Here is a 27,915-nt window from a genome sequence, read left to right as displayed (position 1 = left end):
CACACACACACACACACACACACACACACACACACACTCCCTGTTGCTGGTTCGTGCCAGAAATATCTTTTGAGATGCTGTGATGCAAATCTTTGAGCTACTGTCTAAAATTTGAGTCTCACTGATGCTTTTTTTGATATTGGTAAATCTTGAGCAATAAAATGGAGGACATTCAAAGTGCGTTCTACTCCACACAGTAATTATACAGTTATACCTGCTTTGCTTGTCCATTAGTCTGGCGTGGCCGACCTGCGCACTACGCGCGCGGGTCGGCTACGTCAGACTACTTGTCCATATGGCTTGTCTCGCTGGATCCATGTGACTAGTACTTTTTTTTTTCGTGACCAGTACTTCATCCCCGGCCTCGACTTGCTATCCCAGCTCGATCCCAGTCACCCCATCTGATGTGGCCTCTAGATTAGCTTCATTGGAAAGGTGGGTATTTCCCGTGACTATAAGGATGTGCTCACGTGAGGATGATTATCTGTGCAGATAAAATTCGTGCACAACAGCGAAGCACAAAGAAACTCGAGAGGTAATTGGTCGAGTTTGATGTTGTAAGTGAATAGTCTAGGTGAGCAACTAATGCTTAAGCGTGTACTGTTTGTATATTCTACATTGTCGCCTGAGGTAAAACGCGACAGGCGCGTGATGTTCAGTCGTGTACGAGGTCGTGTATAGTTGGCTAGGGCAAAATGTGTTGTTAAACACTGAATGCCGCTGGTAGATGTTTCATTTCCTTTACCTAACTGTTTACTGGTCTAGTGTGGAATCAAATGTGGTATCTCGCCCTATGCCCATGGCTAGTCTCGCGTGCCAGACGGTTTGTGTGGGGGCGGTAAATTTGCCGCCCCCACACAAACCGTCTGGCACGCGAGACTAGCCCATGGCGTGGGTATGGCCTGAGAGCCTAGACCACATGTATGAGTTGTATGTATGCTACTCACTTTCAGTATGTGTTGACAGTTTCATTTATAGTATTGGTGTGTGCTGCCTCGTCTGATTATCTAATGATAGATGATGGCTCGCCAATTTACACCTCAGGAGAGACTACGTGATTTCTTATTAAAGGGAGATGTGTCCGCAGCGACCATAGATACACTTCGTAACTTTTTAATAAAATACGAGCCAACCCAACGTAAGAAGATAATCAATGCTCCACTGGCAAGACTTTACAACAGGACATCAGTGCACATTGCTGCAGACAAAGGGCTGACACCATTTCTACGTATTCTTTTAACACATGGAGGTAAGAACTAGTATGTCATTTGTGAGCTACTAGTGGTATGTGTACTAAAGTGCATATAGCTTCTACTAGGAATAATCATTTTAATGTTTCCTTTCCTCTTGCAGGAAACCCTAACGTAGAGTCAGCTCTTCCAGATCTTAAACAAGTTAGTGTTTGTGTTGTACTGAAGTTTAGGGTTTACCAGTAAACAGTTGTGTGTCTGTGTACACGTGCTTGCTATTCATATACATATTGAATGTTCCATGTACAGTATTGAAAAAGATTTTAACAAAATACTTGTAATGGTAGCCAGCTAGGGTGACTTATAATTCCCCAAAAAATAATATTCCCAAAGTGATGAATTTCCTTATGTCACAGAAGAAGGTTACTTGATACCACTCAAATACAATTCAACATGTCTTGGAGGTGAAATCATTGTATATTTTGTGGTCAACTGTTGTAGTGTTCGTGTTACATGTATGTGTACCCCTCTAGCAGGGAATAGCTAGTGCTTTGAACTTTTTCGAGGTTTAGCAATCAATCATTTAACCAATCAACGACAAAACACAATGTTCTTGATCTATTGTATAAGGTTTGTTTGTCCTGATCAGAAGTAAACTGTAGCATTTTAACAGGGGGGGTAGGCCAAGCCCACGTGCGATGCCAATAATCGTAGCGTATGCCTTCGTTGCTCAGCACTGAACTGTACATTTGAGAAGTTGCTGTATATTCTATTTATACCTATTGATTTGTGGTGTGATAATTTATCTCCACTGGAATAACGGATTTTTTCGTCGCGCCCCATCGCGCCCCAACTGTAAGTAGACTTTCTAGTGCATCGTGTATTAATTAGAATACTGAGGTATTAGCATGTCAGAACCACTCAGTACTCCGGACCGATTAACTTCTATGCTTGATATAACTGAAACTATGAATGCTTTAAGTGAAATGCAATTGTTAGAAAGTCCAAAATCAACTCAGTTGACCAAGTCTTCACGGTCAAGACTAAGAGCAGGAACAAAAGGAAGAACACTCTTTTCAGTGGAACCAACTGAGAAAGTTAATTGGACAGATAATGAAGCCTATGCCTTAGTGCTGTTCATGATGCTATACACAGATGGGAAGCGCTGAGTGGTGCACAAAGACATGAAATTTTGGAACGATGCAGGCATTTTTGTTCAGAGATATTCAGGGACTTCACATTGTCGAACTGGTAAGATTTGCAATTCATAAATTAAATGAAGTGGTTAACAGTGCATCTTGCAGGTGCTTCTTGTAGGTTAAGAGTCACCAAGATTCTGACCAAGCAGTTTGAATCTCCTGCAGTAGCTGAAAAGCATTACATTGCTATACTTGCAGCTAACACTGTAACTAAAACAGCGTCAGTTCAGCAGCATTTACCAACTACTACAGTTCAGCATTTGACAACGAGTACTTCAGTTCAGCATTTGACAACCACCACTTCTGTTCAGCATTTACCAATGACTACTTCAGCTCAAAATTTGACAAATAATTTAACAACGACTACTTCTGCTCAGCATCTTCCAATGACTACTTCAGTCCAGGATTTGACAATGACTACTTCAGCCCAGACATCAGTGACTGCGCATGCACCAGTCCAGATGCAGCATTTGCTTTTAGCTCCTACATCAGTTTCTAACTCAGCTCCTACAGTGGTTTCTAACTCGGCTCCTACAGTGGTTTCTAACTCGGCTCCTACAGTGGTTTCTAACTCGGCTCCTACAGTGGTTTCTAACTCAAAGGATTTGATCAAAGGATTTGAAGCAAAGGGTGTGATGTTCAAGACATATATGTACATACCGGAAAAGCATCCGGAGACGAATGAAATTTTTTATGAACGCGAAGATGAAGCCCACCTGATTAAAGTAACTTAGTAAATGACTTTATAACTATTACACTGTAATGTAAATGTAGCGTATTGCAAGTCACACAAGAAATGGGGGACCAGCTAAATTAAAGTTGCAGAGATATGTAGAAGCACTGAATGACTCAAGTTCTGGGTTAACCTATCCAGCATTTGTTGGGTCAAGGAAACAATCTGTAGTGGATGCTGAACGGTTGTTTAGTCCCAAGTTGGCCTTATTTATGGAGAAAAGAGGGTATGATTTTGAAGCTAGATATATTAGGATGGTGTGGAACTGGAGGAGAGCAAGTGATGAGCATGGCCTCACTAGCTTACAAAGATGTAGGTACAATTATGAGTTGCTCAACTTTATCCTGGAGGATTTGATGCCGTGGTATAGAGAATCCTACGATTTTAGTCTCTTGGAAGTGAACAGGTAATTAACAGCAATATTTTAGTCTTTATTCAATGGACTTGTATCAATTTAGGAGCATAAGCAATGTTTTGGGGTTTTCCAGGGAGACATTGGTAGCAGTTACCACCAACATTGAAGGAAGGGAACATCTTCGACGAGAACGCATTAATAGCAGCTGTCCTTTGGAAAATCCAAGAGCAGCTAGTACAGATGATGTTGAATGCTTCTTTAGCATGATGAGGGATGCAATCGGACAGAACTTCACCACCAAGGAGGTCAAATATGGAATGTGGAAGATCATGTCTCAGTTTTCAAAGCGTATTAACCCTGATCTTCCATTTTATTATTATACATCTGCTCACCATCGATACTATGAAGGTGCTCATCCTGACTTTGACAAGCCCCCACTGAAACAGCCAAAGGAGAAAAGAGCACCCAGAAGGGAACAACCTGCTGCGTTTGGTCCCAGGCGTGCAACCATGCCTGTTAGAGGGACTTTAGCTGTTAGACCAAAGTTTCACAATGTGCCTTTGGAACTACCCCCACCACCCAATGCTCCCATTGTACTCCATGAACATTCCTATGGCGCAACATTCTGATCATTCTTAAAGTTGATTATGTTAATGAATATTATTACAATCAAATATGTATACAAAGCACTGCATGATTACAGAAACCATCAATTGCAACTACTAGCACATCTGTGCACTTCTGTCCCCCACGCTCCATACTTTGTGATGTTGATCCCTGCATATAATCCTGGACCAGACCGTCCAAACCTTGATTTATATTTGGCCCACTTAAAGGGTACTTGAGTAATTATGCCAGCTCTTCTTGCCTCATGTACAGCATCCCGTGCTTCTTTAACAACATACCCAATTCTTTTCCATTTGTTATTGACCCAGCATTTAAATGCGATTGCCTTTGAATCGTGAGGATTTTCTTCTTCAGGGAATACATTGACTGGTACTGCCTCACCTTGATCCAACAATTCACTAACTACTTCTAATGTGTCCTGTGAAGAAGTACGGTGTTGGCAACCGATGCACTTGAATGTCACTGTAGACTGTACCACTGTACTACATTGTGTGGCATCCGAGTCTGTATTAGAATTTAATGAATTGGAGCTGTTCGCAATTGAATTTGTTTCGGACACATGTGTTATATTGTCGTCATATGATTCCTCCCATTCCCAAATCACTATCACCCCCTGTGGTGGGAAATGAAGGTTCTCTGTTACAATCCTCTTACTAAAATCACTTTCCTACAAGACATCACAAAATTTGTTGAACTATATTACCAAGCTATTGTACTAACAACATACTATTATCCTTAAAGTATATACACGTACAGTATTCAAGTGATTATTGTAATCACTAACCTTAACAACTGTAAGATCCTTAAGAAGTATGGAAGTAGGGTATGAGCGGCACAAAGAAATGTCATTTTTAATGAATAAATCATAAGTTTCTTCCTCTGGTCCAATTTTTCCGAATCCTTTTACCTTTATATGTTGTAATTCAACACCAAGAACGTCAAATCCAGGCAACACATACAAGAATTTCTCCCCAGCTGACAAAATTCCCACGGGTTCTTCATCTTCCATCAACTCCTGGGCAATGTTGGAATACCTGAAAGACGGGATAGTTAGATACACTCCCATACTGTTTTGATCCCAGGGACCACGTGGATCAGCACCAGGATCGCCGCCAGCAGCCATCCCGCACTGATGAAAACGAACACGAGTAGCACGTGTAAACACGTGGATAGTGCTTTGGAATGTGTAAAATGCAATTAAAATCTTCATAGTAATTATATGACGAGGATGATTTCGTCATCAACGCGTCATGACCTACCCCCCCCCCCCTGGCATTTTAACATTCAAGGGTCCAGTCCAGTGTTTGTACCTCCCCAGTCTACTATGTACTGAATTTCTTGTGTCTACTTCTTGTTGACACAAAATATATTGCAATTGACTGAACCTTTAAAAGACAACTATAGATTCAGATTTGAGTTTAACAATGGTAAGTTATGGCTCTTGGCTTCTTTTGTCATCCATGTCTCTAAGATATAGTGGATGTCATTATAGGAGGTATTGTTATACGATAGCATTATGATGGGAGGTAGCTATGGGATACCACTAGTGTGTTAGCTGGTAACCTGTAATCACCATTGTGAATCACAAGTGTAGAGAAAAATTAGAAACTTTAGGGATGCATGGGGGATACGACAAGACCACATCAAATTGTGGATGCGCAGTGACGTTGCACAAGTACTGAAAGTATTTCATGTGAGCTGAATGGACCCTGTACAAAAAGCAGAGGAAGCGGCTTAATGGGGCTTGATGCATATTTTAATTTTGTTGATTGATGATGGGAGAAATGATAGAATAATTAGATTTACAATGATGACAATGTGTAGTGGTCATGACTTTCACATCAACAGTAACAGTGGTCATCAATGATTACAATACAATCGTTGTACACGTAATATGGCTGACTAAGGTAGTACAACTATGTTTTGTAATTGTTAGCACTTTGTAGTGCATGCTTGTCCTATCCCTGATAGCAATGAAACAAGGGAGGTCATCTTCTGTAGCTATGGTAGTGGACATTTATTTTCTACTTTAGCCTGTCAATAGTAAAGCCATGGTTGGAGTATAAGTGTCAACTAGCATAGCTACAGGTGTAAATTACTTCATTGATTTTTATTTCTAATTTTTTCTTACACTTTTGTACACTTGTTTGTTTGCTGTTACTCATACTGTATGAATGCCCTAGACCAGTGTAGACTTTTGGCCATGCCTGGACACTAGGCAAGCAAGCCATTCAGTCATGCAACACACATACACACGTCCATCTTCATATAAACATCAACATAGCACTTTTAAAAATGTGCTGTGTCTGTACATAAATACAGCTGTTTTACTCGATGCGAACTCTAGCTAGCTCTTCGCCTTCTTAATCCATGCATGCATGTGTCTTAATACCAGGCTAGGGCTTGAATTGAAGCACGAGGTGCTTATGCTTATAGTGTGATGACTGCACTGGCCAATTGCTGACTGTAAAGTTTCAGTTGTTTATGTTGAGTAGTTTTGGAGTTAATATAGAGCAATTTTCTACTTCTACAATTTTGTAGTTTCATAGCAATTATGTGGGCTTACCTAACCAACACTGCCAAGCTGTTATGAAGGGAAAGTGAGGTTTATATATGGGTGATAAGTTTTGGGAAAGAAAGCTAAAAATCCCTACTATACAGTACTACTGTATCATATGTTAGTGTGCAGTGTAGTGTGTCAGTAGTTCTTGTGTGACAACAATATTAAAGTGGAAGTCAGGTATACAATGCAGTCAACAATTTGAACCAATCAGATTGCCTCTTTGTAAACTTCATTACATCGTTTAAGCATGCAAGTAATTTCCAGTTCATCATGTGTAAGAGCTATGCTGAATCTGGTGACTTTCAATAGATTTGCTTACATGTGTCAACACACAGCATGAAGGTGTACAGAAGATCTTCCTCTTGCTTATACAATATACTAATTGCAGTAATGTATTGTCCATGACTAAATCCTTATGAGTGATGTGATCAGCTTTGATCAGAATTAATCAGTCATCTCAGGAATGTTTTTTCAGTGTCATTATGTCCCTTTGATCTTATATAGGGAGAAAGTACTACTGTTACTGTCTTTGGCTGCTGCCACATACATACTGTAGAATGCACGATAAAACTCTGCGATGTTCGTCAGAATTTTTCATGAACATTCATGAAGGCTCTACACAAATTGTGAATATGTGAGGTGTTCATTGGTAGAGCAAAAAAAGTTTTTTTGTACCTCATACCATAACATGTCAGCAAAAGACTATAATGCACTGTACTTAGACTCTATTTAGGCTGTTTTGGGTGGATAATAAATTTCTAATATACTCCACCTTGTTTTCTAACATACTCCACACCTTCATGCACTATATAATATATGCTCAAAATCTAGGTTTATCCTATCGCTATGCATTGTTCACGTGCAGTGATTTAACAAGCGCTATTATTTTGTCACGTGAGGATGCATAGTTGCCATGGTGCTAGTATTTTTGCAAGAAAACCATCCGGTTTTGCCAAGCCTACAGCAGAAACAGCCATGGATGAGGTAAGTAATCTGAGTGTAATGTGAAATAGAGTCTAAAGCAGTTATACGGGCACAATGTGGAGTCTATAAAATTTATAAACCCTCAGGCCCTTAGTAGTGCCCTCGCTTCGCTTGTGTGTTACAGCCTGGGCCTTCGGGTTTAAAAATTTCATAGACTCCACATTGTGCCCGTATAACTACTATATATACCATTGAGTCTGTTAACTTTCTATTGTAAACTACAAGTACATGTAAGTTGTGTCCCTTGAATTGTTTATGTTGTCAATAAAGTGCGAGCAGAAAAACATTGGTATGGTTGTATTGTACTCCTGCAGACACCACTACATCTGGCTGCCAAGGGTGGGTACTGGCAGTGTATGGATGTGTTGCTGGAGTATGGGGCTAAACTGAATGTGGAGGACATGCAGAGGAGGACACCTCGGGACCACATACGAGGGAGACCAAAGTGTACTCTTGTAGTGACCCATCACATTGGTGAGTGTATTTTGTTGCTCTCTATCTGTAGTATGTTTATATGTGTGTAGTTTTGTATGTGATGAACACAAGACAAGCAAATGCTATCTAGATGTCAGTATGCACACTCACACACACACACACACACACACACACACACACACACACACACACACACACACACACACACACACACACACACACACACACTACACACACACACACACACTACACACACACACTACACACACTACACACACACTACACACACACACACATACACACACACACACACACACACATACACACACACACACACACACACATACACACACACACACACACACACTAATGTACCTTCTTGTTTACTTTTGATATACCCATAAGTACTGTATACTCTATACAGTAATCACATTTATATGAACTGCTTTTTGTAGCAAAGTATTCTATTCCACAGCGGAGTAGAACTGAAGAAGAGACAGTAAAATGTAAGTTGTCATCACCATGGCAACATGTAATCCACTACTACTATTGTATAGCTCTACATGAAATGGTGTCTGAGGAAGAAGACATCTTTGAGCAGTTTCAAGAGGCCTATTCTCCTTTGTTTCAGCACCACCAAGACTTAGCTGCTCGTTGGTTAGATTTGGGAAATATTACTTTACTATACAGGTAATGCTAGAGTAACTGTGTTCTTCAGGTACTGTTGCGTTTTACAATAGGGCTTGTAGTTATAACTGTGAGAGAATAGTTAAGTTCTTGTTGGATTGTTCTGATCAGACTCCATTACCTAACCTTGGTCGTGGTGACACTCCTCTCCACATCGCCTGCAAACAAAGCAACACACGACTAGTTGAGCTATTGTTGGATCATTCTCCAAAACTTGCCCTCATTAGTGACACGATGATGGATAAGCGTCACTCACCACTGCACACTGTGTGCCTGGAGAACGGCAATAAGCAGATTGTTGAAATAATCCTTGGCAAGATATCTTTCTTGCTTGACACAGAGGAATATAGTGAAGATTCTCCATTAGATTTAAATGTCCGTGATGCTGATGGGTGTACAGCATTGTATCGTGCTTGCTATTTTGGTTATGAGGAAGTTGTGTCAATGTTGTTGAAATTTCAGCCCAAGTCTAACAATTATCGGCCATTTAATTTGAGTGTTTCCTCCTTGAAACGTCGGACCCCGCTTCATGTAGCTGTCAAGTTTAACCATATTTCCACATTGGAAGTCTTACTCAACCACATCAAAAATGATAAAAAGAATTCTACAGACAATTTAGTAAATTTACAAGGATATCCTTCAACTGACACTAAAAAACGTGTTCTGCAGTTTGTCCCACATAAGAAAATATCAGCCAAACCATCTATTGCTAGTATGTCTTCTCAAACCAGCGCAGCAAGTTGTAGTGATGCATTCAGCATCATCTCTGAAGATGAGGACATGGAGCAGATCCCAAGAGTGTCTTCCATCAGTAGTGGCCGCTCATTAATTGGTAAGTCATCAGTCTCCGAACTATTTACAAGAACTATCACCTCCAATCCATCAGTCAAGAAAAGAATCCGAAGTTCTACAGATTTTACTGAAAATGTTGATGTTCCAGAGTCTCTTTACATTACAAAAGATGGAACTTTTCTGAGTCAGCATAAGCCACCAAATGCTATTGATTTTGATGAAGTGTTGTTGACTCCTCTAGCTGAGGCATGTGCCTGGGGACACTCACAAGCTGTGGACATGTTGTTGGCTGCTGGAGCTCTTGACGTGGATGGTATGGCTATCCGATTGGCACAGCTAACAAAAAATCACGTTCTTGCTTACAACATCATTCGACATCACTGCAAATTGTTGGTGGAGAGCATTGTCCAGCCTTCTTCATATGCACTGACAGTGGAGTGGAATGGAATGAAGTTATCAGAGGTGTCTGGTAAGTGGTTTACAAAGGATTCCAGTTTTTGTCCTGCAAGTGCAGAAGATGATGATAACAATATTGTGCTAATGGCATCACTGCCAACTGAAGTGGAGGCTTTTAAGCTCACAAGTGTAATACTAAAGAAGAACAATCTTACATCATTACCAGTAGAATTGTTCCAGCTACCAAACCTTGTCACTTTAGATGCATCATACAACCATATAGCGTCACTTACTCCACTGATTTCTTCTCCTTTACAGGATATTAACCTCAGTAACAACAAGCTTATTGAACTGCCCATATCACTCTGGAATTTACCACACTTGAAGTGTATTGAGCTGCAGAAGAATATCTTACAGTCATTGGGGGAGGAAGATAATGCTGATATCACTAAGTTATCTGAGTCACTGACTACAGTGGACATCTCATGGAATCAGTTAGAGATTTTGCCTTCATTTGTTCTGGACCTTCCTTCTTTAGAGGAGTTGAATGCGTCACACAATGAACTAACCAAGTTGCCAGCTAATCTGTGGGAGTGCTTGTCATTGAAGGAATTGAATCTTTCTAACAATGTGTTGTTTGAGTTACCAAGTTGTGAACCACAATCATCTCTGATGTCATCATTGCCATCAGATAAACAAACATCTTTTGCTGCCGTGCAATATGGCAGGAGAGTGGTTGGTGCTAAGGCACACTTAGAAGCTAACTTTGATAAATTTCGCAACCGTTCGACTGTGTTAAGAAGGAGAAGGACTTCAGTCAGGTTTGTGAAAGCACTTGAAACACCGCAAGAAGCCTATTCTGAGGAGTACATTACTCATAATGAGAACTGTTGTGGTGTAGAAAAGATCAACCTTAGCAGAAACAAGCTAACAATGTTCCCTGATGCATTGCCCTGCCTGGCTCCACTGCTAGCGGAGCTGGATATTTCTCATAATGAGATAACAGAAATTGATGTATCCTGTTTGCCACCAATGATGCGGAAGCTCCTAGCATCTCATAACAAGATCAACAAGTTAGGTACCATCATTGATCGTAAGCTAAAGGATTACATGATACGCCATTGTCGTATGATACACAGTGAACAGAAGCAGGATTGTCGCCATCGTACTCACAAAGAGATGAAAAACCTCAGTACTATTGATCTGTCTTGTAACATGTTGGAGATCTTTCAGTTGATGAAGTCATCTGGATATGTATCTGTCAGAGATGCAGGGTCACTACGACGACATATGGGTCTTAGTCAATTGGACTTGCTGTACCCTCAACTGGAGAATCTCAGATTGTATAACAACAACCTAAAAGGCTGCTTCAGTCATGACATCGGATTTCTATCACAATTAAAGAGTATCACTCTTGGCTCTAATCCAGAGCTTGAAGCACTGCCAATGGAATTTGCATACTTCAAAAAGTGTCCTGGCTTCACTCAGTTATCCTGGAATGACTTGCCCAAACTGCGGGATCCTCCACCTGAGTGCAAAGGAATGGCACTGCGTCCACTGCTCTCCTATATGAGCTCAAGACTGAAAAAGTAAGTCAGTAACTTTACCATATATGGTAGTGTTTCTGTAATATAGTGACCACTGTGACCAAAGCACCTGCTTCATTAAACATGATGCTGAGCTGAAATAGTGTAAATTGACACTATAAAGCTTAATAACGGTCACACTAGAGCTGAGCAGTAATATAACTATCACAATCACAATCACAATTTGATAGTAACTTTTATTATTATTTATTACAATATTACTAGCAGTTACCAACAATACTCAGCCTTGCTTTTAACAATGTATAATCCAATTACACACATCACATATTCTAGTTGTTATTGTGTTATCTCTGTATTATTTTGTAGTCCACACTTGAGCTCTTTGACAGTTTCCTCACTATGATGTTTGTTTCTGTTATCCATGTTTTTGACTAAGCGCGGTTGTACATAATTTATCATAATAGTACAATTGTATACAGTGTACTAACAGTATACTAACATTATTATTCACTATCACTCTAGGTCACACTACCAATGACTCTAATAGTTTCATCTACTAAATTTTTGTTTGCACTCTTAATACATATAATATGTTTTCTGCTGTGTAAAGGGGTTGATTTCTGTTGATCTCTGTATAAAGGGGTTGATCTCTGTTGATCTCTGTATAAAGGGGTTGATTTCTGTGACACTAATGCATGTATACGTATGTAGGTTAATCAGAATACCTTAGCTCATCAAACATTTATATTATATATACAAATGGTGGGATGTGTATTTGATTTTACGTTTTACTGTAATATTAGATCAGTGTTCTATCGGTATATCAAGTTGATTGTGGTTGGGTGTGGGGAGAGAGGAAAGACCACACTACTTCGTAGATTGAGGGGATTACCTTTTGAAGGAACGGGACGTACAATTGGCATTGACATTGAGAAGTGGACGTATCCAACCAGCCCCTCTCACAAACAGCAACCAATCACATTCATGACGTGGGACTTTGCTGGTCAAGTAAGTGTTACCATGGTGATATCAGACAGTTCATAATAGGATCTGTGACATCACTCATTTCTCAAATTGTTTTTATTAATAGGATCTGTGACATAACTCATTTCTCTAATCCTTTTTATTACGTCACTTTTATCTATACAGCCAAAGGAATGTACTGGTGAAGTTTCAGCTTCATCTTCATATCTACATAATTATGTTTAGAACTTTTGGAGTTGCAGCACTACAAAATATGTAGGAACAACAGAAACATGTAGGAAAGTAAAATGGTTATAACTTACGAATGCAATGATATACGGAGCGCAGACTTGTACCATATTGTATTTGCCGTGAAATAGGCCAATCCAGTGCTTGTTCTTTCATTACAGACAAGACAAAAGCATTGGAGAAAAATTACCAGCACTCCATCTTCCTGATGAAACACTAAATGTTGGATTATTTGTACTCGTTGAGTTTATTGTGGGTAGCCCGGAGAAACATTTTATTATGCTCACAGCCTGGTCCCATGCACAGATTCTTCATACTTAGTAGGTGTCTACCAGACTTGGTCTATGGTGAAAGGCTCAATTGTTGGCCACTGTCCAGCTAGACTAACACCACAAATTCGTCTAACTTCACGTTTCTTGTGTGGAAACTTGTTCAAAACCTTAATACTGAATAAGTATACAATGGAAGAGTTCATCAGTGACACTATTTAGCTTTTGCGTGTGACATGTTAACAGTATTGGTTAGGAACTAGCCCAAATTTGTAGTGCGATCTGAAATGCTTCTGATAAGCTTCAATGGAGATTTTAAAACAGAATTTTCTGATACTAAGTAATCCCTTCAGACAAGCATAATTGAATAATGGCTAACACTATGGGCTTAATTTTGTTGCTATTTGACATTGCTTTGGCCCAATACATATCTTTTTGCCAACTGCAGCAGTTATAGTGCATGTGTTATGGAATCCAATTCTTTTCAATTTGCTTTGTGATGGTGTTTCAATGACTTGGCATTTTACAAGCTAATAGGAATCATTACAATAAAAAGTGATGCAGATCGTCACCTGAAGTACGAAAAACTTTAATGTCTACTTTAGCCCATACAAGCTCCAATTTTTCCATATCCTCACACTTACATACAAGTTTCTTTATGCACTGTAATGTATATTGGTTCCTTGTGCAATTCACAGGATATCTACAGCACTACACATCAGTGTTTTTACTCACGGCGTTCACTGTACCTTGCCTTGTATCGGTTGAATGATGAAGGAGGGGTGGATGAGCTGGATTCATGGCTGAGAAATATTAAGGTATTGTGATGCTAGTGAGTTGATGGAAGGTGCTAAATTTTGTGTTATCTTCCAGTTAAGAGCTCCTGACTCCCCAGTCATTGTTATAGGGACACACCTTGATCAAGTAACAAAGCAGATAGCTGCTGAGAGTGAGGCTCGTGTTAAAGAACGGTACAATGATTCCAGACTTTATCCTACCCTTGTGGAGGTATGCAGTATCAGCTGTACCCAAAAGGGGAGCATCTTTCGGAATAGCAGTATCGATCATCTTCGTGGAACTATCTATAGAGTAGCAACTCATCTTAAAGTGGCCCATGATGGCTTTAAATGTTAGTTTAATAATAGGTACTTGTGTAACACAGTGACAACACAGTCTGTCTGTCTGCCGTAACACTGGTATTTGTCAGTTTGCATGGCATTGTCTGCACAAACAGTCAGAGATGGGGTAACGCGTTACGTAATATAACGCGTTACATAATATATATTACAATTCACGATTCTGAGTAATATAACGCATTACTTTAGGAAATGCAGTAATATAACTTTAAGTTACTTTAGGAAACTATAAGTCGTTACTAGTAACGGCAAAAGTAATATTATTACGTAACGAGGAGGTAGAAGCGAAAAGTAACGAGTAACTTTACTGAGATGTAACGAGTGATTTTACAAGTAACGATGAGCAAGTAACACATTATAAATGGATTTTACTGCCAATTATCCATTCTACCATCAATTAATCACCTTAATCCATTAGCCTTTCATCTATAATGGTGCTCAGGTGTTGCATGTACGCGTCACTGATGTGCATCACGTGACTGCATGTGGTTTATATGTTAACTTTAACTTAGCTGTCTTAATAAAAAAGTAACTTAGCATGAATATAAAATAGTAACTTAATATTTGTAGCTAATATTATTAAGTTACTCTTTATTCTAAGTAATATGTAACTGTAATATATCATACTAATATGTAACTGTAATATATCATACTGATATAGAAGTAATATGTAATATATTACTTTCATGAAGTAACTTCCCCAACTCTGCAAACAGTAATTTAGATGATATAACGAGCTACACTGACAACATAAGCACCTGCTTATGTTACAATAATTAGCACAAACAAGAACAATCACATTTGATATACAAATCAAAAAAATAAAAATAAAAAATCTGTTGATGCTTCTTCCTAGGTTGCTACAGCTTGGACAGCTCGGGTTCTTTCCTCTAATCCTCAGATATTGTAGTACTCCTTATAATCGATGATTTTGTTATTTCATTGAGCCAGAACTTCCCTTCACTGCTTGCACAGAATGTTAAGTTACTTCCTTACCTGCTATGTTTTATGTTTAAGCCAGAAGCAATGATATTGTTGAAAGATGCATTTCAAGGATATAGTTTGCAGTCCTTCCACATGTAGCGTATGCTACACAACATTTATAGCACTTCTGTGTATTTTCAAGTTTTAAATAAATTTCAAGTATATTCAAACACTTCAATCAAAAAGTGCTCTCAAACAGACTAAGCCTATTCATTTTCATGGTCACTTACTCTCAGTGGACAAATTACTTTAATAGAACGATCACTTGTACTGTTTGTCATGAATAATTTGAGGGTCAGTGTGGGGCAGTTACCTTCCCATAGCCTTACCTGTTAACTTGCACTTGTCTGAAGGCAGCATGCAGGGAGGCAGTTAGTCAGTGAAACATTCCACTGAATAAAAAGATTTGAAATTTTGTAGCCACCTATTGGGAGGCATACTGAAGCACGTTGGGCTTGGTTATACTAATACTGCTGAGGCTGGTTTCTGGTCAATTTTTTTATTTTTAGAAAGTGCCTACTGTAATTGCTGATATTTGTGTGGATGTTCTACTACTGAATGGACCCAGTACCAACCAACTAATTATTAATCCCTTGGGCTCCATATTACTCATATTTGCATTATTGCTTCTAATAACACTTTCGTTATATCATTCTACTACCCAATCAAAAGTTTCAATTTCCATTTAATCCACCTACATTTTTTAGACTCTTTGCTTAAATCCCACGTTATTACACTTTTTTTAAATAACAAATGTATCATTTGTATCAAACGTATCTACTGAATTCTTTTTCTTAGTGGCATATGATAAGGACATGGCAGAGGATCATCCTGAAGCTCTGTTCCAGCAGAAGATCCCGCAAGTCTACCTGGACCTTCAGGAAGCAGTCCGTAAGGTGATGGTGGAGATGAGAATCCAACAACAACCACCAGTGATGAGGAGTGAAGAGTTTAGGTAAATCATAGCCTCTCCAATGAAGAGTAGCAGTTATGCTCCTCTTGGCTAGTGTGGTTTAGGACTTTCTCCATAATAAAAATGTTGTTGTTCTACATCTAAAACTGGCACACTCAGACTCAAGCTTGGCTGTTGATCATATTAGCCAATGCTTTGATTAAAGTGTGCAACAGTAACTACTGTCTATTGCGACCCACCGAGTGCTACTGTGTGCTGCACTCTGTGGTACTAACTGAGACTAACATAACATTTGTACAATATACTGAACATGTATATAGTCTATCAAGTAGTAGAATATCTGTACAATGTCATTTCAGTATAATTAAGAGTTTAAAATGAACTCTTAGTACAATGCAATCATATTTAGATTCGGATTAAAATTTGAATTTTCACCTTGGGTTTATTATCAGCAGTAAATTTTAGTTTGGCAAGTCAACTGCTCCAGTTTGTCACTGCTCTAGTGCACTTAGTACTGTAAAATCCTGCAACAGCCTTTGATAGATTTGCACACCCCAGTGAAGTCCTGGGCTTGCCCAATTTTCACCCAAATTAACCTACAGGCATAGCAGGTTGACTGGCTTGCCTGAGATGTTTAACAAGTTGTGCATGTTATTATGTTAAGCTGTGATGTGTAGTGCAGTGCAGTGGCCTTCCTCACTCTAACTTCTGTTGTGTGTGAATTATAGTATAAATGACAGGCTTTATAGCTATTGATATTTTGTTGTTGTTGTTACTCTATAGGAAGAAGTTCCTTGAAGTTACAGAGGACGAGGAGGAATTGTCTGATGCTGTTCAGTACCTCCATCATCAAGGGACTCTGCTACACTTTACTGATCAGGCACTGAAGAATGTTTACTTCCTTGACCCTCAATGGTTGTGTGACATGATGTCTAGTGTGATCAGAGTTCCTCGTGCTGGAGAGGAGTCACTTGTAAATAATGGTATGTTGTGATTGGCTAGAACTACTGTTATATAAATTATACACAGATAATTTTAACTGTTATCCTATAGTTAGGACTGTATAGTGTATCCTATAGTAACTAGAGAGACCTGTTATATGATGTTGTTCTCTCTATGTAGGATTTGTGGAGATTAATGAGCTGGTGTCTCGGTCAAGATTGCTTGAGGATCTGAAGGATGAATGCATAAATCTACTGAGCAAGTTTGACATAGCTCTACGATTAGAGAATCATCTTCTCCTAGTTCCCTCCCTTTTGTCTCCTGATCCTCCGACTTCATTGCCAACAGTTAACATTAGTAATAGGCAAGTCAGTGATGTTGATAAGTTTATTGCTTATCCTCCACTCTGGAAGTTTTGGTTTACAGAATTCATTCCTAACGGATTCTGGCCTCGTCTAGTTTGCAGGCTCACTACTAACCACAGTATCAACAAGACACTCAAGTCATTGTTTGCTGTACTATTGATGGAGTCTCCTGGCTATCAGTCTTCTAAGGACGATGCCTTTCTACCATGGAGGTTGTGGAAGAGTGGTCTAGCTTTGGCCTACAAGGAGACGCTACTTCTGGAGGTGAAGGAGGCTGTAAACAAAACTGATCCCAGTGAAGATGTGACAACAGCAGAGAATTGTTCTTTCAGAATTGAAGCATGTGTCAATGTTCCTGGTTGGATTACTGTAGCAAGAAATTCTGGTACACCAAACAATGACCAGGATACTCCACCAGATGTTGCTGGGGATGCTACCTCCATAATGGTTGAGATTATAAAGCACATCACCTCACTGGCCACTGACTGGTTTCCTGGCATGTTTGTTGGTGATACTATTGAAGGACAAGTTCCCTGTTTTGTACCATGTTGGAAGTGTTGTTGTTGTTGTAAGAGCAGCTCTACCAATGATGGACAACAACCTGGATTAGAACAGGTTATACCATCCTTCTCACTCATGAGGGGTGATAGTACAGTGTATTGTTGGGGCTATGACACAATTATTATACCTGCCATCAAGAGGAAATCTCTCTGGTGTGATGCCCATGCATCATTCAATATTGAGCAACTAGCCCCAGAGTTGGTAGGTTTGTCATTTTCTATATGTGTTGTGATCTGAGGTATAGTCCGAAAAAAATTACTGTGGCTTCAGACTTCACGATGTTTTTTTACATGCAAGCTGCTTTTATTAACGATTTTGCTCACGTGGGTACATGTGGACAAACCATAGATAGGTAGATAGGCACATAGTAGGTACACAACAGACAGACAGACAGACAGACAGACAGACACACACACACACACACACACACACACACACACACACACACTTTTACAAACACAATTTCAGTAGACCAGGCGCGTTCCCACAGTAGGCACGCGCCTGGTTCAAAAATAGTTATCTTATTGTGTGCATGTGATTTTATAGAGTGTAGATCACAACACGTTTATATATGCTAGTCAAATTTAATGTAGTAAATTAGTGCTATGTGTTGTGTCCTTAGTATTTTAGAGATCTTGGGGACTACACCAGCTATCACCAGGAACCTCTCTGGATTGACACAGAGCATGAGCTTGGTAAAGGAGGATTTGGAGTAGTGTTGAAAGGAGAGCTAGGACATGAGGTGATGAGTTAAGTGTAGTGTGTAACACATGTGCTAAAGATCAATGAAGTAATACATGCACTGCATGAGATTGTAACAAAACAGCTGCTATGTATTGCTCATGTTCAAGACAATTCAAAACAAGAATTTTTATTTGTTTTGACTCTTATTTAAGATGTAATGATTTTTTAGTGACACATAAATGTTGTTAAATTACACTAGTGGATAATGGATCTGGATAAATTGAGGCTCTAGTAAATGTAAGTGGAGCAAAAACCACAAATAACTATTTAACTTCTTATATCTTGCTGTCCAGTGTAGTGCTTTTTAGAGTCAGTGACTGATTTGTTTGAACATTATTTCAGTTCTAAATTAAAATATTGTAGCATCAAACTGTACAGTAAGCTTTTGAGAGAGAGAGAGCCTATTCACAATAATTGGTAGTGTCCAAATAGGTGAAGTTCCAGTATGAAGTGATTTAACCAGGATGCGTTGATGGATGCATTCAGTTTTTGTTCTCTTTATCATGGTACCAATGCATTTGGAATTTCTATGTTAAGGAATCATGAAAGCTGTAGATGATACTTTTATGATTGTGTAGGATTGTGACAAGGAGCCAGTAGCCATCAAGGTGTTACTACCAGAAGCTGATCGCAAGCTACAAAACTCCAGCCTCAAAGAAGTGTTACAGTCAGCTAGTTCTGATCACCTGATACCACAGTCTTACCATGATGTGCGTCAGGAGGTGTCAATCCTCTCCAAACTTAACCATGACAATCTAACCAGATTGTGTGGAGTACGTACTACCCCCATCATCCAGGGAACCACATCCATGATCTGTCTGATGTTGGAACTGGCATCCAAACGTAGCCTCAGGGATGTACTGAAGCGATACAGGAATGCCAAGAGATTACTGGAGCCCATCACATTGAAGACCACTATTTGTCAGGTATAGCATTGCTATTGTGTTACTGTCTTATTCAAGTGCACGTTTAATGTGTTATTAACATGTTAGATATCATCAGGACTGGAGTACCTACACAGACATCAAATTGCTCACCTGGACATCAAGTCACCAAATGTGTTGGTCTGGGAGTTTCCACTACAGTTGAGTAGTCGACAAGATATACTGGAGCATGCCACTGAAGTGTTGGTGAAGATAGCTGATTATGGTACCAGTAGGATCTCCACTGTACATGGCATCATGGCCAATAATCCTACTGGAACTCCTGGATACATGGCACCTGAACTGTTCTCTCATCAGGGACAAGAGATTGCTCCTGACAAAGTGTGTAGTGTGTATAAACTAGTGACAGTATGTGTGTCTGTCACACGATGAAATGTGTCTGGTATGGTGGTATAAACTAGTGACAGTATGTGTGTCTGTCACACGATGTGGTACAGTGGTATAAACTAGTGACAGTATGTGTGTCTGTCACACGATGTGGTACAGTGGTATAAACTAGTGACAGTATGTGTGTCTGTCACACAATGTGGTACAGTGGTATAAACTAGTGACAGTATGTGTGTCTGTCACACGATGTGGTACAGTGGTATAAACCAGTGACAGTATGTGTGTCTGTCACACGATGTGGTACAGTGGTATAAACTAGTGACAGTATGTGTGTCTGTCACATGGTGTGGTACAGTGGTATATATAAACTAGTGACAGTATGTGTGTCTGTCACACGGTGTGGTACAGTGGTATATATAAACTAGTGACAGTATGTGTGTCTGTCATCCGATGTGGTACAGTGGTATAAACTAGTGACAGTATGTGTGTCTGTCACACGATGTGGTACAGTGGTATAAACTAGTGACAGTATGTGTGTCTGTCACACGGTGTGGTACAGTGGTATATTTTATAATGTGTGCTTGAATGATCTTACTAACATACATACATGTGTGTGTGGTTAGTAAAACATATCACAGTATGTACACGTTGACATGTTTGATCACTCTTGTTACATTGTAGGTGGATGTGTTTGCATTTGGAATGACCATATATGAGCTGCTCACAATGAGACCACCTTATGATGAACTACCTCGTAAGGATCCAGCTATCCTTCATAAAGCTGTTCGTGATGGTAGGAGACCTCGACTCACTGATAAGGTAATTATTTTACATGCGTGTATTGTAAAGCATGTCTATACCAGCCATTTTGATGAGAATACCCAAATGTTTATTTATCAAGTGTTCTGCTAAATGAAGCTACATGCTCCAGTGTTTGTACCTATGAGTTTACTACTCACTGTTAGTACACAAATACCTAGCCACCTCCACTATGCCTTCTGCCGTAGGGACCCATCACTTGCTCTTTTCGTGGAGCACTCTCCGAGTGGTCTACTGTCACTAGTGGTGTCCCACAGGGTAGTATGCTCGGTCCCATCTTATTTATTACATATGTCAACGACCTACCTGACTGTATACAGAGCTATTTGGGTATCTTTGCTGACAACACAAAACTTTATCGCCCCATCTGCTCATCTGAAGATTCTTCCATTCTGCAAGAAGACATTGATTGCGCTTTGCAATGGTGTGACACATGGCTATCCTTTCTTAACCTTCCTAAATGTCACTACAGCACAATTGTACATTCTTCATCAAACACAGAGTATTATTTCCCCTCTGAAAATGAAGCAAATATGATCTCCATGGTTGTGGAGGGAAAAGATCTGGGTATAGTATTTGATAACGATTTGAGGTTTACATCTCATGTTAATCAAATTGTAATGAAAGCTAACAGGGTATTGGGAATTATTAAACATACCTTTGCCTCCAGGGATGCCAACACAATAAGATTATTATACGTTACTCTTGTTCGCCCAATTTTGGACTATGCGTCAACTGCCTGGAACCCTCATCTTATGAAAAACATCTGTAAACTAGAAGCAGTTCAAAGAAGAGCCACAAAACTTATACCCTCCTTCTATAATTTGACATACTCTGAAAGACTCCAAGAATTTAATCTACCCAGCTTACTTTACCGTCAAACCAGAATGGATCTGATTATGACTTACAAAATCCTGAACAATTTAGTATCTGTGGACAAAGGCTATTTTTTTTACTTTTAATACCAACCCCACCCGATCAAATGGACTCAAACTTTACAAAAATCACTTCAACACTGCTATTAGAGGTCATAGTTTTTCACAGAGAATCATCAATGATTGGAACACCATATCCCACGAAATTGTATCTGCACCTAATGTACTGATCTTTAAGACTAAATTGGACGTATTTTTGTATGACCACCAGTTTGATTTTATTTAGATGTATTTGAGATTGGTTTTATAAGACCTTCCTTGTACCAATTAACAAATAATAATAATAATTTACTTTGTGCTACATCTAGTAATATTATTGCAGAAACATTTGTCTTGTAGGAAGCTCGGTCACCAGTTCTAGTACAAGATATGATGCAGTTGTGTTGGGAACATGAGCCTAACAATCGTCCAAACATGTCTCAAGTTGTTCAGTGGGCAGAGACTATTGAGTTTGACAGTTTACGTGTTGATAGCAACCTTGTTGAGGTCACTGCCATTTCTACTACATGTGTAGGCCGTATTGACCCTTCTTTTGAGGACAATCATTTCAGCCACAGTGACACTGCTTTTGAGTTGTTAGCTTCTCAGGCAATTGGTCAAGGTTCTCTCAGTGTATCATTGATGAGTAGTGCCTCTGTTGCAAGTGAAGGTATCGAGACATCGCTGATTCAACCACGAACTGGAAGAGATGGCATGGGAGAGATGTATAGAAGAGTTGGTGCTATGGATGAGGCCCACACTTTGTCAAGAGATAGTGGCATAAACAGTACCACTAGTTCTGACATTTCTGGCTGTACTCAAACTTGGCTGTGTGGCCGAGACAAGAGGAAAGGATTAGTAACCATCTTCACTTATCAAGACAATGTACCAGGATACTCAGTAAGTTGTTCATTATACAGTGTTAATTCCTCCTCATGTATTTACATGTTAATCTGTACACAACGGATTGACTGCTGCAGGATAACCACATTATTTTATAACTGGATCTGCAAAACCCGACGTAATTGCACATGCTTAATTTTACAGCAGAGGAGGTACAGTAGGACACGCATTGCACGCTGCTTGATTTATTGACTATTACTGTCATGTGAGTCTCAATAATCACAGTACGAAATCAGCCAACAATGAGGTTCACTGGGGTTTTGTGGATATTAGAATAGTACTTTGCATAAATTTCAAAACTATGAACTTTGTTTTGTAAGGGTTCCCAAATTTCTTGGTGAAATATCGTAAAGTACTCTTTCGCGTGCTTAAGAGGAGCTCTTTCAAAACAAAGTACATTTTCTTGAAGTTTATATAAAGCACTATCTAAAGATCTACTGAGCTCTTGTGAACTTCAATGTTTGCTGGTCTTGTTTTACGACTATTGAGACTCACTCATGGGAAATTCCAAATACCAGTTATGCAATTAAACTAAGCAGTGCACACATGTTGTATCTCTTCTGATTTTAAACATGTTTACGTGAGTGAAATACATACGTATTATTAAAAAGTTTTCTTAAAAGCTTTAATGCTTATATTTTTGTGAAGAAAGGGACTAGTGGTAAAAACTTGGATAGCGCCTATTCAAGAGGAGTTTGAAAATCTTTGTTTCATTGCAGTAAACCAACAAGTTGAAATGTAACTAGTTACTCATTACTTTTATCCTATGTACAGTTACAGTTACTTTTGTAAAAGTAACTAAGCAGTTTAGTAACCCCCAACTCTGTTTACGTCATGTTGAAGTGATAGTACATGATTGTTCTTTCTTCACTGATTTTGTCTGTGGTAAAGAAAAATTTACCCAGTAATGGATTTCCCAATTCATGGCGAATACAGTGGTGTAAGTTTCAAATCTGTATATCATTGCTTTCATGAGTTACAACTATTTTTGTAATTGCCTATAATTTATTTTCCTATACTAGTCTTACTGCACACATTGTTGTTGTATCCAGTCACATTTACTACTAAAATGTATCAATAGTAATAGAACGTAAATTAATGCTGGGATTTTGTATACTTTATGTAACACAGAATTTGAAAACAACTGTTATGGGACAAAACAAAATTTAACACAATATCTCACTAGCAATTTTTGCACTCAAACCTTATTGAATCTACTTTCTGAAGTTAGACTTCTGTAGGTGTGTGTGTTTTCAGTGACCTTGGCAAGGTGATCAAATGACTGGAAATTATTTCATTTGTGTGTTGTGTGCCATGACTGTGCACCAAAGAGTGTAATTTGGCACTAGCTTACCATTACATTTGACCCCTAGTTGTTACCGAAGGTTGGTACAGTTCACATATTATTGAGAGTGAATTGCTGAGCATTAGTAGCCCTGCACCACAGTATTTGCTTGTATACTGACTGTTTATAGTACATATGTTTCATCCTTCATAGCTGTTTTATGGCTATGCCTGTGAACAAGAGATATCAGCAATCTGTGCCATCTACAACTATGTGTGGTTGGGTAATGTTGAAGGAGAATTGAGAGTTATCCATGCACTCACAATGAGAACTATATTTGTCCGCCATCTTGCCAGCAAAGACCACACTCCTGAGTGTATACTAGACATTGTACATGTTAAGGATGATCACAAAGTGATGGTGTCCACCCACAATTGTGATGTTTGGATATTCTTGGATATTCCTGATCAAGGTGGTTTACGATTACATTCACACATCCAGTTCTCTGACCAATACTCAATATTTCACATGACTGTTGCTGTTGTTAATGGCTCCCCTGAAGTGTGGGGTACTTGTAGTGAGAACAAGTTGATGGTGTTTCAACATCACCAGTCCAAGTGGGAGTATTCTGAGTTACAATGTGAACCTTTCTCTGGTGGTCGTCTGTTAATATGTGCTCTTGTGACTAGCAGTGTGTTTACTGGTAGCCATGGTGACACTAGGTGTCATGTGTGGGTATCATTTAACCGTCGTTCATATTTTGTATGCTGGGATGCTGTGAAGAAGAAACAACTACATGTTGTGGACTGTAAGCAGGATATGAAACTTGGTGAGTTCCAGTATAAGTATCATTTTGTATTTCAGCTGTTTTATTCCACTGTAGATGACAAGTATTCACAAGGCCTTCAAGTTTCAGCGATGCAAGCTAGTGGGTGTTATCTTTATGTAGGTACAACAGTGGGTGTGATAGGGGTGTGGTCATCAGAACATGGCACAATGCTGCAGTGTCTCCACTATCATGAACATAAGGTCCGAGCTTTGTTACTGATGCCCCCTCAAGTGTCACCTTGTGTGTGTCCTGAGATACCAATCTCAGATGATGACGACGATGATGGTACTAACATTAGTAGTGATATTCCCCTCATTACCAGTATTGGTAATGGACGTAAGAAGTTCTTACTAAATCCTAATAGTGACAAAAGTATGAAATATTTGCAACGACACGACGAGGACATCTGCTTGTTAACTTGGCAGTGTTTAAAATGATTTGTTTTATTTGCATATAATGTAGTACCTGCTGTATGTACTACTAATGAAGTATGTATTGAGTGTTACTGAATAATGCAAAGATGAACGGGGGAAATTTTGGGGAGAATGGAAATAGTGGATTCTAAAACTCAAAACTGATTTTCATCAAAACTTTGTATGAAATATACTAGTACTGTTATACTATAGATTTATTACTGGGGTTTATAAATCTATGGTTATACTGTAAGTATAGACCACCTTCATTAAGACCATTGCTATGATTAGACCACTTTATAATAGACGTGTCATAGCTAATTTGTACTTTTATGATCTCATTAATAAAAACCTGTCCGTACACTCTAGAAGAGGAGGAAGGCCTTGGATGAATTCCAGAATTAAAACAAATAATAGTTCTTTGGTACTGTCTTACATGGTTGATATGTACTTAACTTTCAGTTCTGTCTTGAGTAAGCAGAAAGGTTCTGATGAATTCTCACATGCAAGTCATTAGAAAAGTCTGACCTCATTTCTAATGTCAATCTCATTTCTAATTTCATTAGTTGAGACCAAATCATAATCTCACAGGTGTCAGGTTACCCTGTATCACACATTAGTTCATTTCACTAAAGTAAACCTTATACATACAAACTCATGAAATACACCACTAAGCATTTTGAAATGGTCTCTAAAAAGGTAGTCATAATGATTATATAAGTACTTGCATTTTCATGAAGTATACCGTTATGTTTGGAATCTACCTATGGTCACTATATTGAGGAGTTGTATCATAGAAGTGGTCCTGTAAAGAAGCAAATGCCTAGTGTATAGCTAATTTATTTTTCAGTTATCAAAATTTTTGACAATAATTTGCCTGCAACTCATTTGGGTATTCCATACTCCTTTATAGCATATGACTTATTGAGGTGTTGTAGCATGTTGTTATACCTCTGACAGTGACTGATGAGGACTCAGTAATGCACCTTTATCTTAGAGGAAAGGTCAAGTTCTGTTATTCTCACATTGTTATACGTATAAAAGGATACTAGCTATTTGTGCTCAATGTATGTTACTTTGAAGTAAAGTAATGGTCTCTCAAATTCACAATTGGATGTGTGGAAAATCTGGTCACATTTTATGCAAATAGAGCATCCACTGCATATATTGCAAGCCTGATTTGCAGTCTCAGTTTTGTGCAAAGATATTTTTGCATGAATGACTGCTCTATTAGAGTATCTTGATCTTTTGTTTTATGTAAGAAATTTTTGCATACAAAAATCATTTTACAACGAAGGGGCATTTGCAACATATTACTACAATAATGTTTTTCTGTATTCAACAGCACTGGTACATATAAGGTCAGATAGTCACTGGTACATATAAGGTCAGATAGTCACTGATAGCATGCACACAGTGTATATGGTTAGTCAAAATAGATGCAGTGAACAAACTTGGGTTACAAATTCATTGTAGTGCAAGCTGACTCTGTATTCTGTTTGTACATTTGCACATGTAGTGTTCTATAAATGTAGTGTTAGATTGGGACAGTGCTTGGTTCCAACAAACATCTGAGATAGCCATAACAGTCAAGTTTTGCAGTGGAACCATTGCAACTAAATTTTTCAGGGTTATTAAATGAAAGTAAAGCTGTTGTTCTAAAATACACAGCTGCAATTACTAATAATGATATAACAAAGCTTTCATTATCATTGCAGTGTTTGGTTGCCAGTTTTAATTTACGTATAACTTTTAATTCTTTCATAGCTTAATACATTGCAAGTTGTCTATTCAAGGTCCAACAATTTCAAACTACTTGACTTAATTGAGTTAATTTAGCTACTTATGGACCTAATTGTTTAGCACAAAGTAGCTAATAGTGAACCTGTGTATAAGTTGCAGTTGCCCAACTGTTAACAAAGCACCTTTTATGCTGGAATACAGTTTTCAGCCTGTTGTTGTTGTTGCAAGTTTTGCTAGCGTAGACTGCTACAATGGTCAGTTTAGGCAGGTGTTCTCATTACACTTATTTACACACAATCTGATCATAGACAGGTTTCACTGTAATGTGCAATCACAAATGGAGTAAAATGCCTGCATTAAACCAAACAAATGAAACTTGGTTTGTCTCATGATGCACAAATTTCACATGGAATAACCCAAATACTAAAGTTTCCTGAATCACCACTTTGTTCAATGGTCCAGCAGTTGATTTTGAGTAGTCCATGTATATGGTATGGAGAATTATTTTGTGATATAAACAAACCATAGACCACATATGCATAATGCAAGTTTCAGCCAAAAAAGCTCCATCTTCTGCAGGACTACTGCATGTTGCATACCACTAGTGTTTTGTTTGTGAAGATAATTGATTCATACCAGTAGAGTCTCCACTATATGGCATACATGGCACCTAAACTGTTCTCTTATACCAGGGACAGGAGATTGCTCCTGGCTATGTGTACATAGCATTTGCAGCTAGACTAGTGACTATATATGTGTTTGTGATGGTGTGGTGGTAGCTATATATTTTATCATGTGTGCCAGGGGCGTATCCAGGATTTTTCCGAGGTTTGGTAGTGAGTTAATATTATAGGTGCAGGGGTCTGGGGGTAGTCAGGCATTGACACCAAATTCTCCAATAAATTTAGCTGTATATTATCCTTTAAATTTTAACTTACATTATTATGTTCTGTTATGACCATTCTATTAGAGTAGTTTTCACTGCATGCTCTATTAGAATACATCTGACTGCTCTATTAGAGTATCTCAATCTTTACAAAGATTTTCAATATACCCTCCATGCATATACCCTTGATGCACTTTTGAGGAATCAATGTATAAGTT

General features: G+C 38.8%; 3 protein-coding genes across 7 annotated transcripts; 2 read left to right on the top strand and 1 right to left on the bottom strand.

Annotated features, from left to right (window-relative positions):
- Nucleotides 1-421: 421 nt before the first annotated feature.
- LOC136248761 (leucine-rich repeat serine/threonine-protein kinase 1-like) lies at nt 422-25,168 on the top strand. 5 transcript variants are annotated; one of them, XM_066040554.1, is made up of 20 exons: nt 422-535; nt 967-1,249; nt 1,354-1,394; nt 7,966-8,125; nt 8,542-8,592; nt 8,644-8,776; nt 8,827-11,550; nt 12,312-12,516; nt 13,688-13,807; nt 13,863-14,118; nt 15,908-16,064; nt 16,806-17,005; nt 17,145-18,091; nt 18,513-18,632; nt 19,213-19,560; nt 19,627-19,899; nt 20,587-20,724; nt 21,999-22,538; nt 24,040-24,655; nt 24,710-25,168. In XM_066040554.1, the coding sequence occupies exons 2-20, from the start codon at nt 1,018-1,020 to the stop codon at nt 25,090-25,092; spliced, it is 7,644 nt and encodes a 2,547-aa protein (XP_065896626.1). In that variant the 5' UTR covers nt 422-535; nt 967-1,017; the 3' UTR covers nt 25,093-25,168. The 5 variants fall into 5 exon arrangements, with proteins under 5 accessions (XP_065896626.1, XP_065896625.1, XP_065896628.1 ...); XM_066040553.1 differs by having other exon boundaries at nt 447-574; XM_066040556.1 differs by having other exon boundaries at nt 461-535; nt 979-1,249.
- Nucleotides 1,438-5,325, top strand: LOC136248763 (uncharacterized). Its single transcript, XM_066040559.1, has 4 exons — nt 1,438-2,441; nt 2,495-3,114; nt 3,164-3,528; nt 3,581-5,325. Exons 1-4 carry the CDS (start codon nt 2,375-2,377, stop codon nt 4,104-4,106), a joined length of 1,578 nt encoding a protein of 525 aa, XP_065896631.1. The 5' UTR covers nt 1,438-2,374; the 3' UTR covers nt 4,107-5,325.
- LOC136248765 (uncharacterized) lies at nt 4,080-5,332 on the bottom strand. The gene is made up of 2 exons (XM_066040560.1): nt 4,889-5,332; nt 4,080-4,771 (listed from the first exon to the last, which is right to left on the bottom strand). Exons 1-2 carry the CDS (start codon nt 5,312-5,314, stop codon nt 4,187-4,189), a joined length of 1,011 nt encoding a protein of 336 aa, XP_065896632.1. The 5' UTR covers nt 5,315-5,332; the 3' UTR covers nt 4,080-4,186.
- Nucleotides 25,169-27,915: the final 2,747 nt, after the last annotated feature.

This window comes from Dysidea avara, chromosome 3, assembly GCF_963678975.1.
Source record: "Dysidea avara chromosome 3, odDysAvar1.4, whole genome shotgun sequence".
Lineage (NCBI taxonomy): Eukaryota > Metazoa > Porifera > Demospongiae > Dictyoceratida > Dysideidae > Dysidea > Dysidea avara.
The sequence above is the reverse complement of the archived record's forward strand: the minus strand, read 5'-3'. Positions and strand labels throughout refer to the sequence as shown.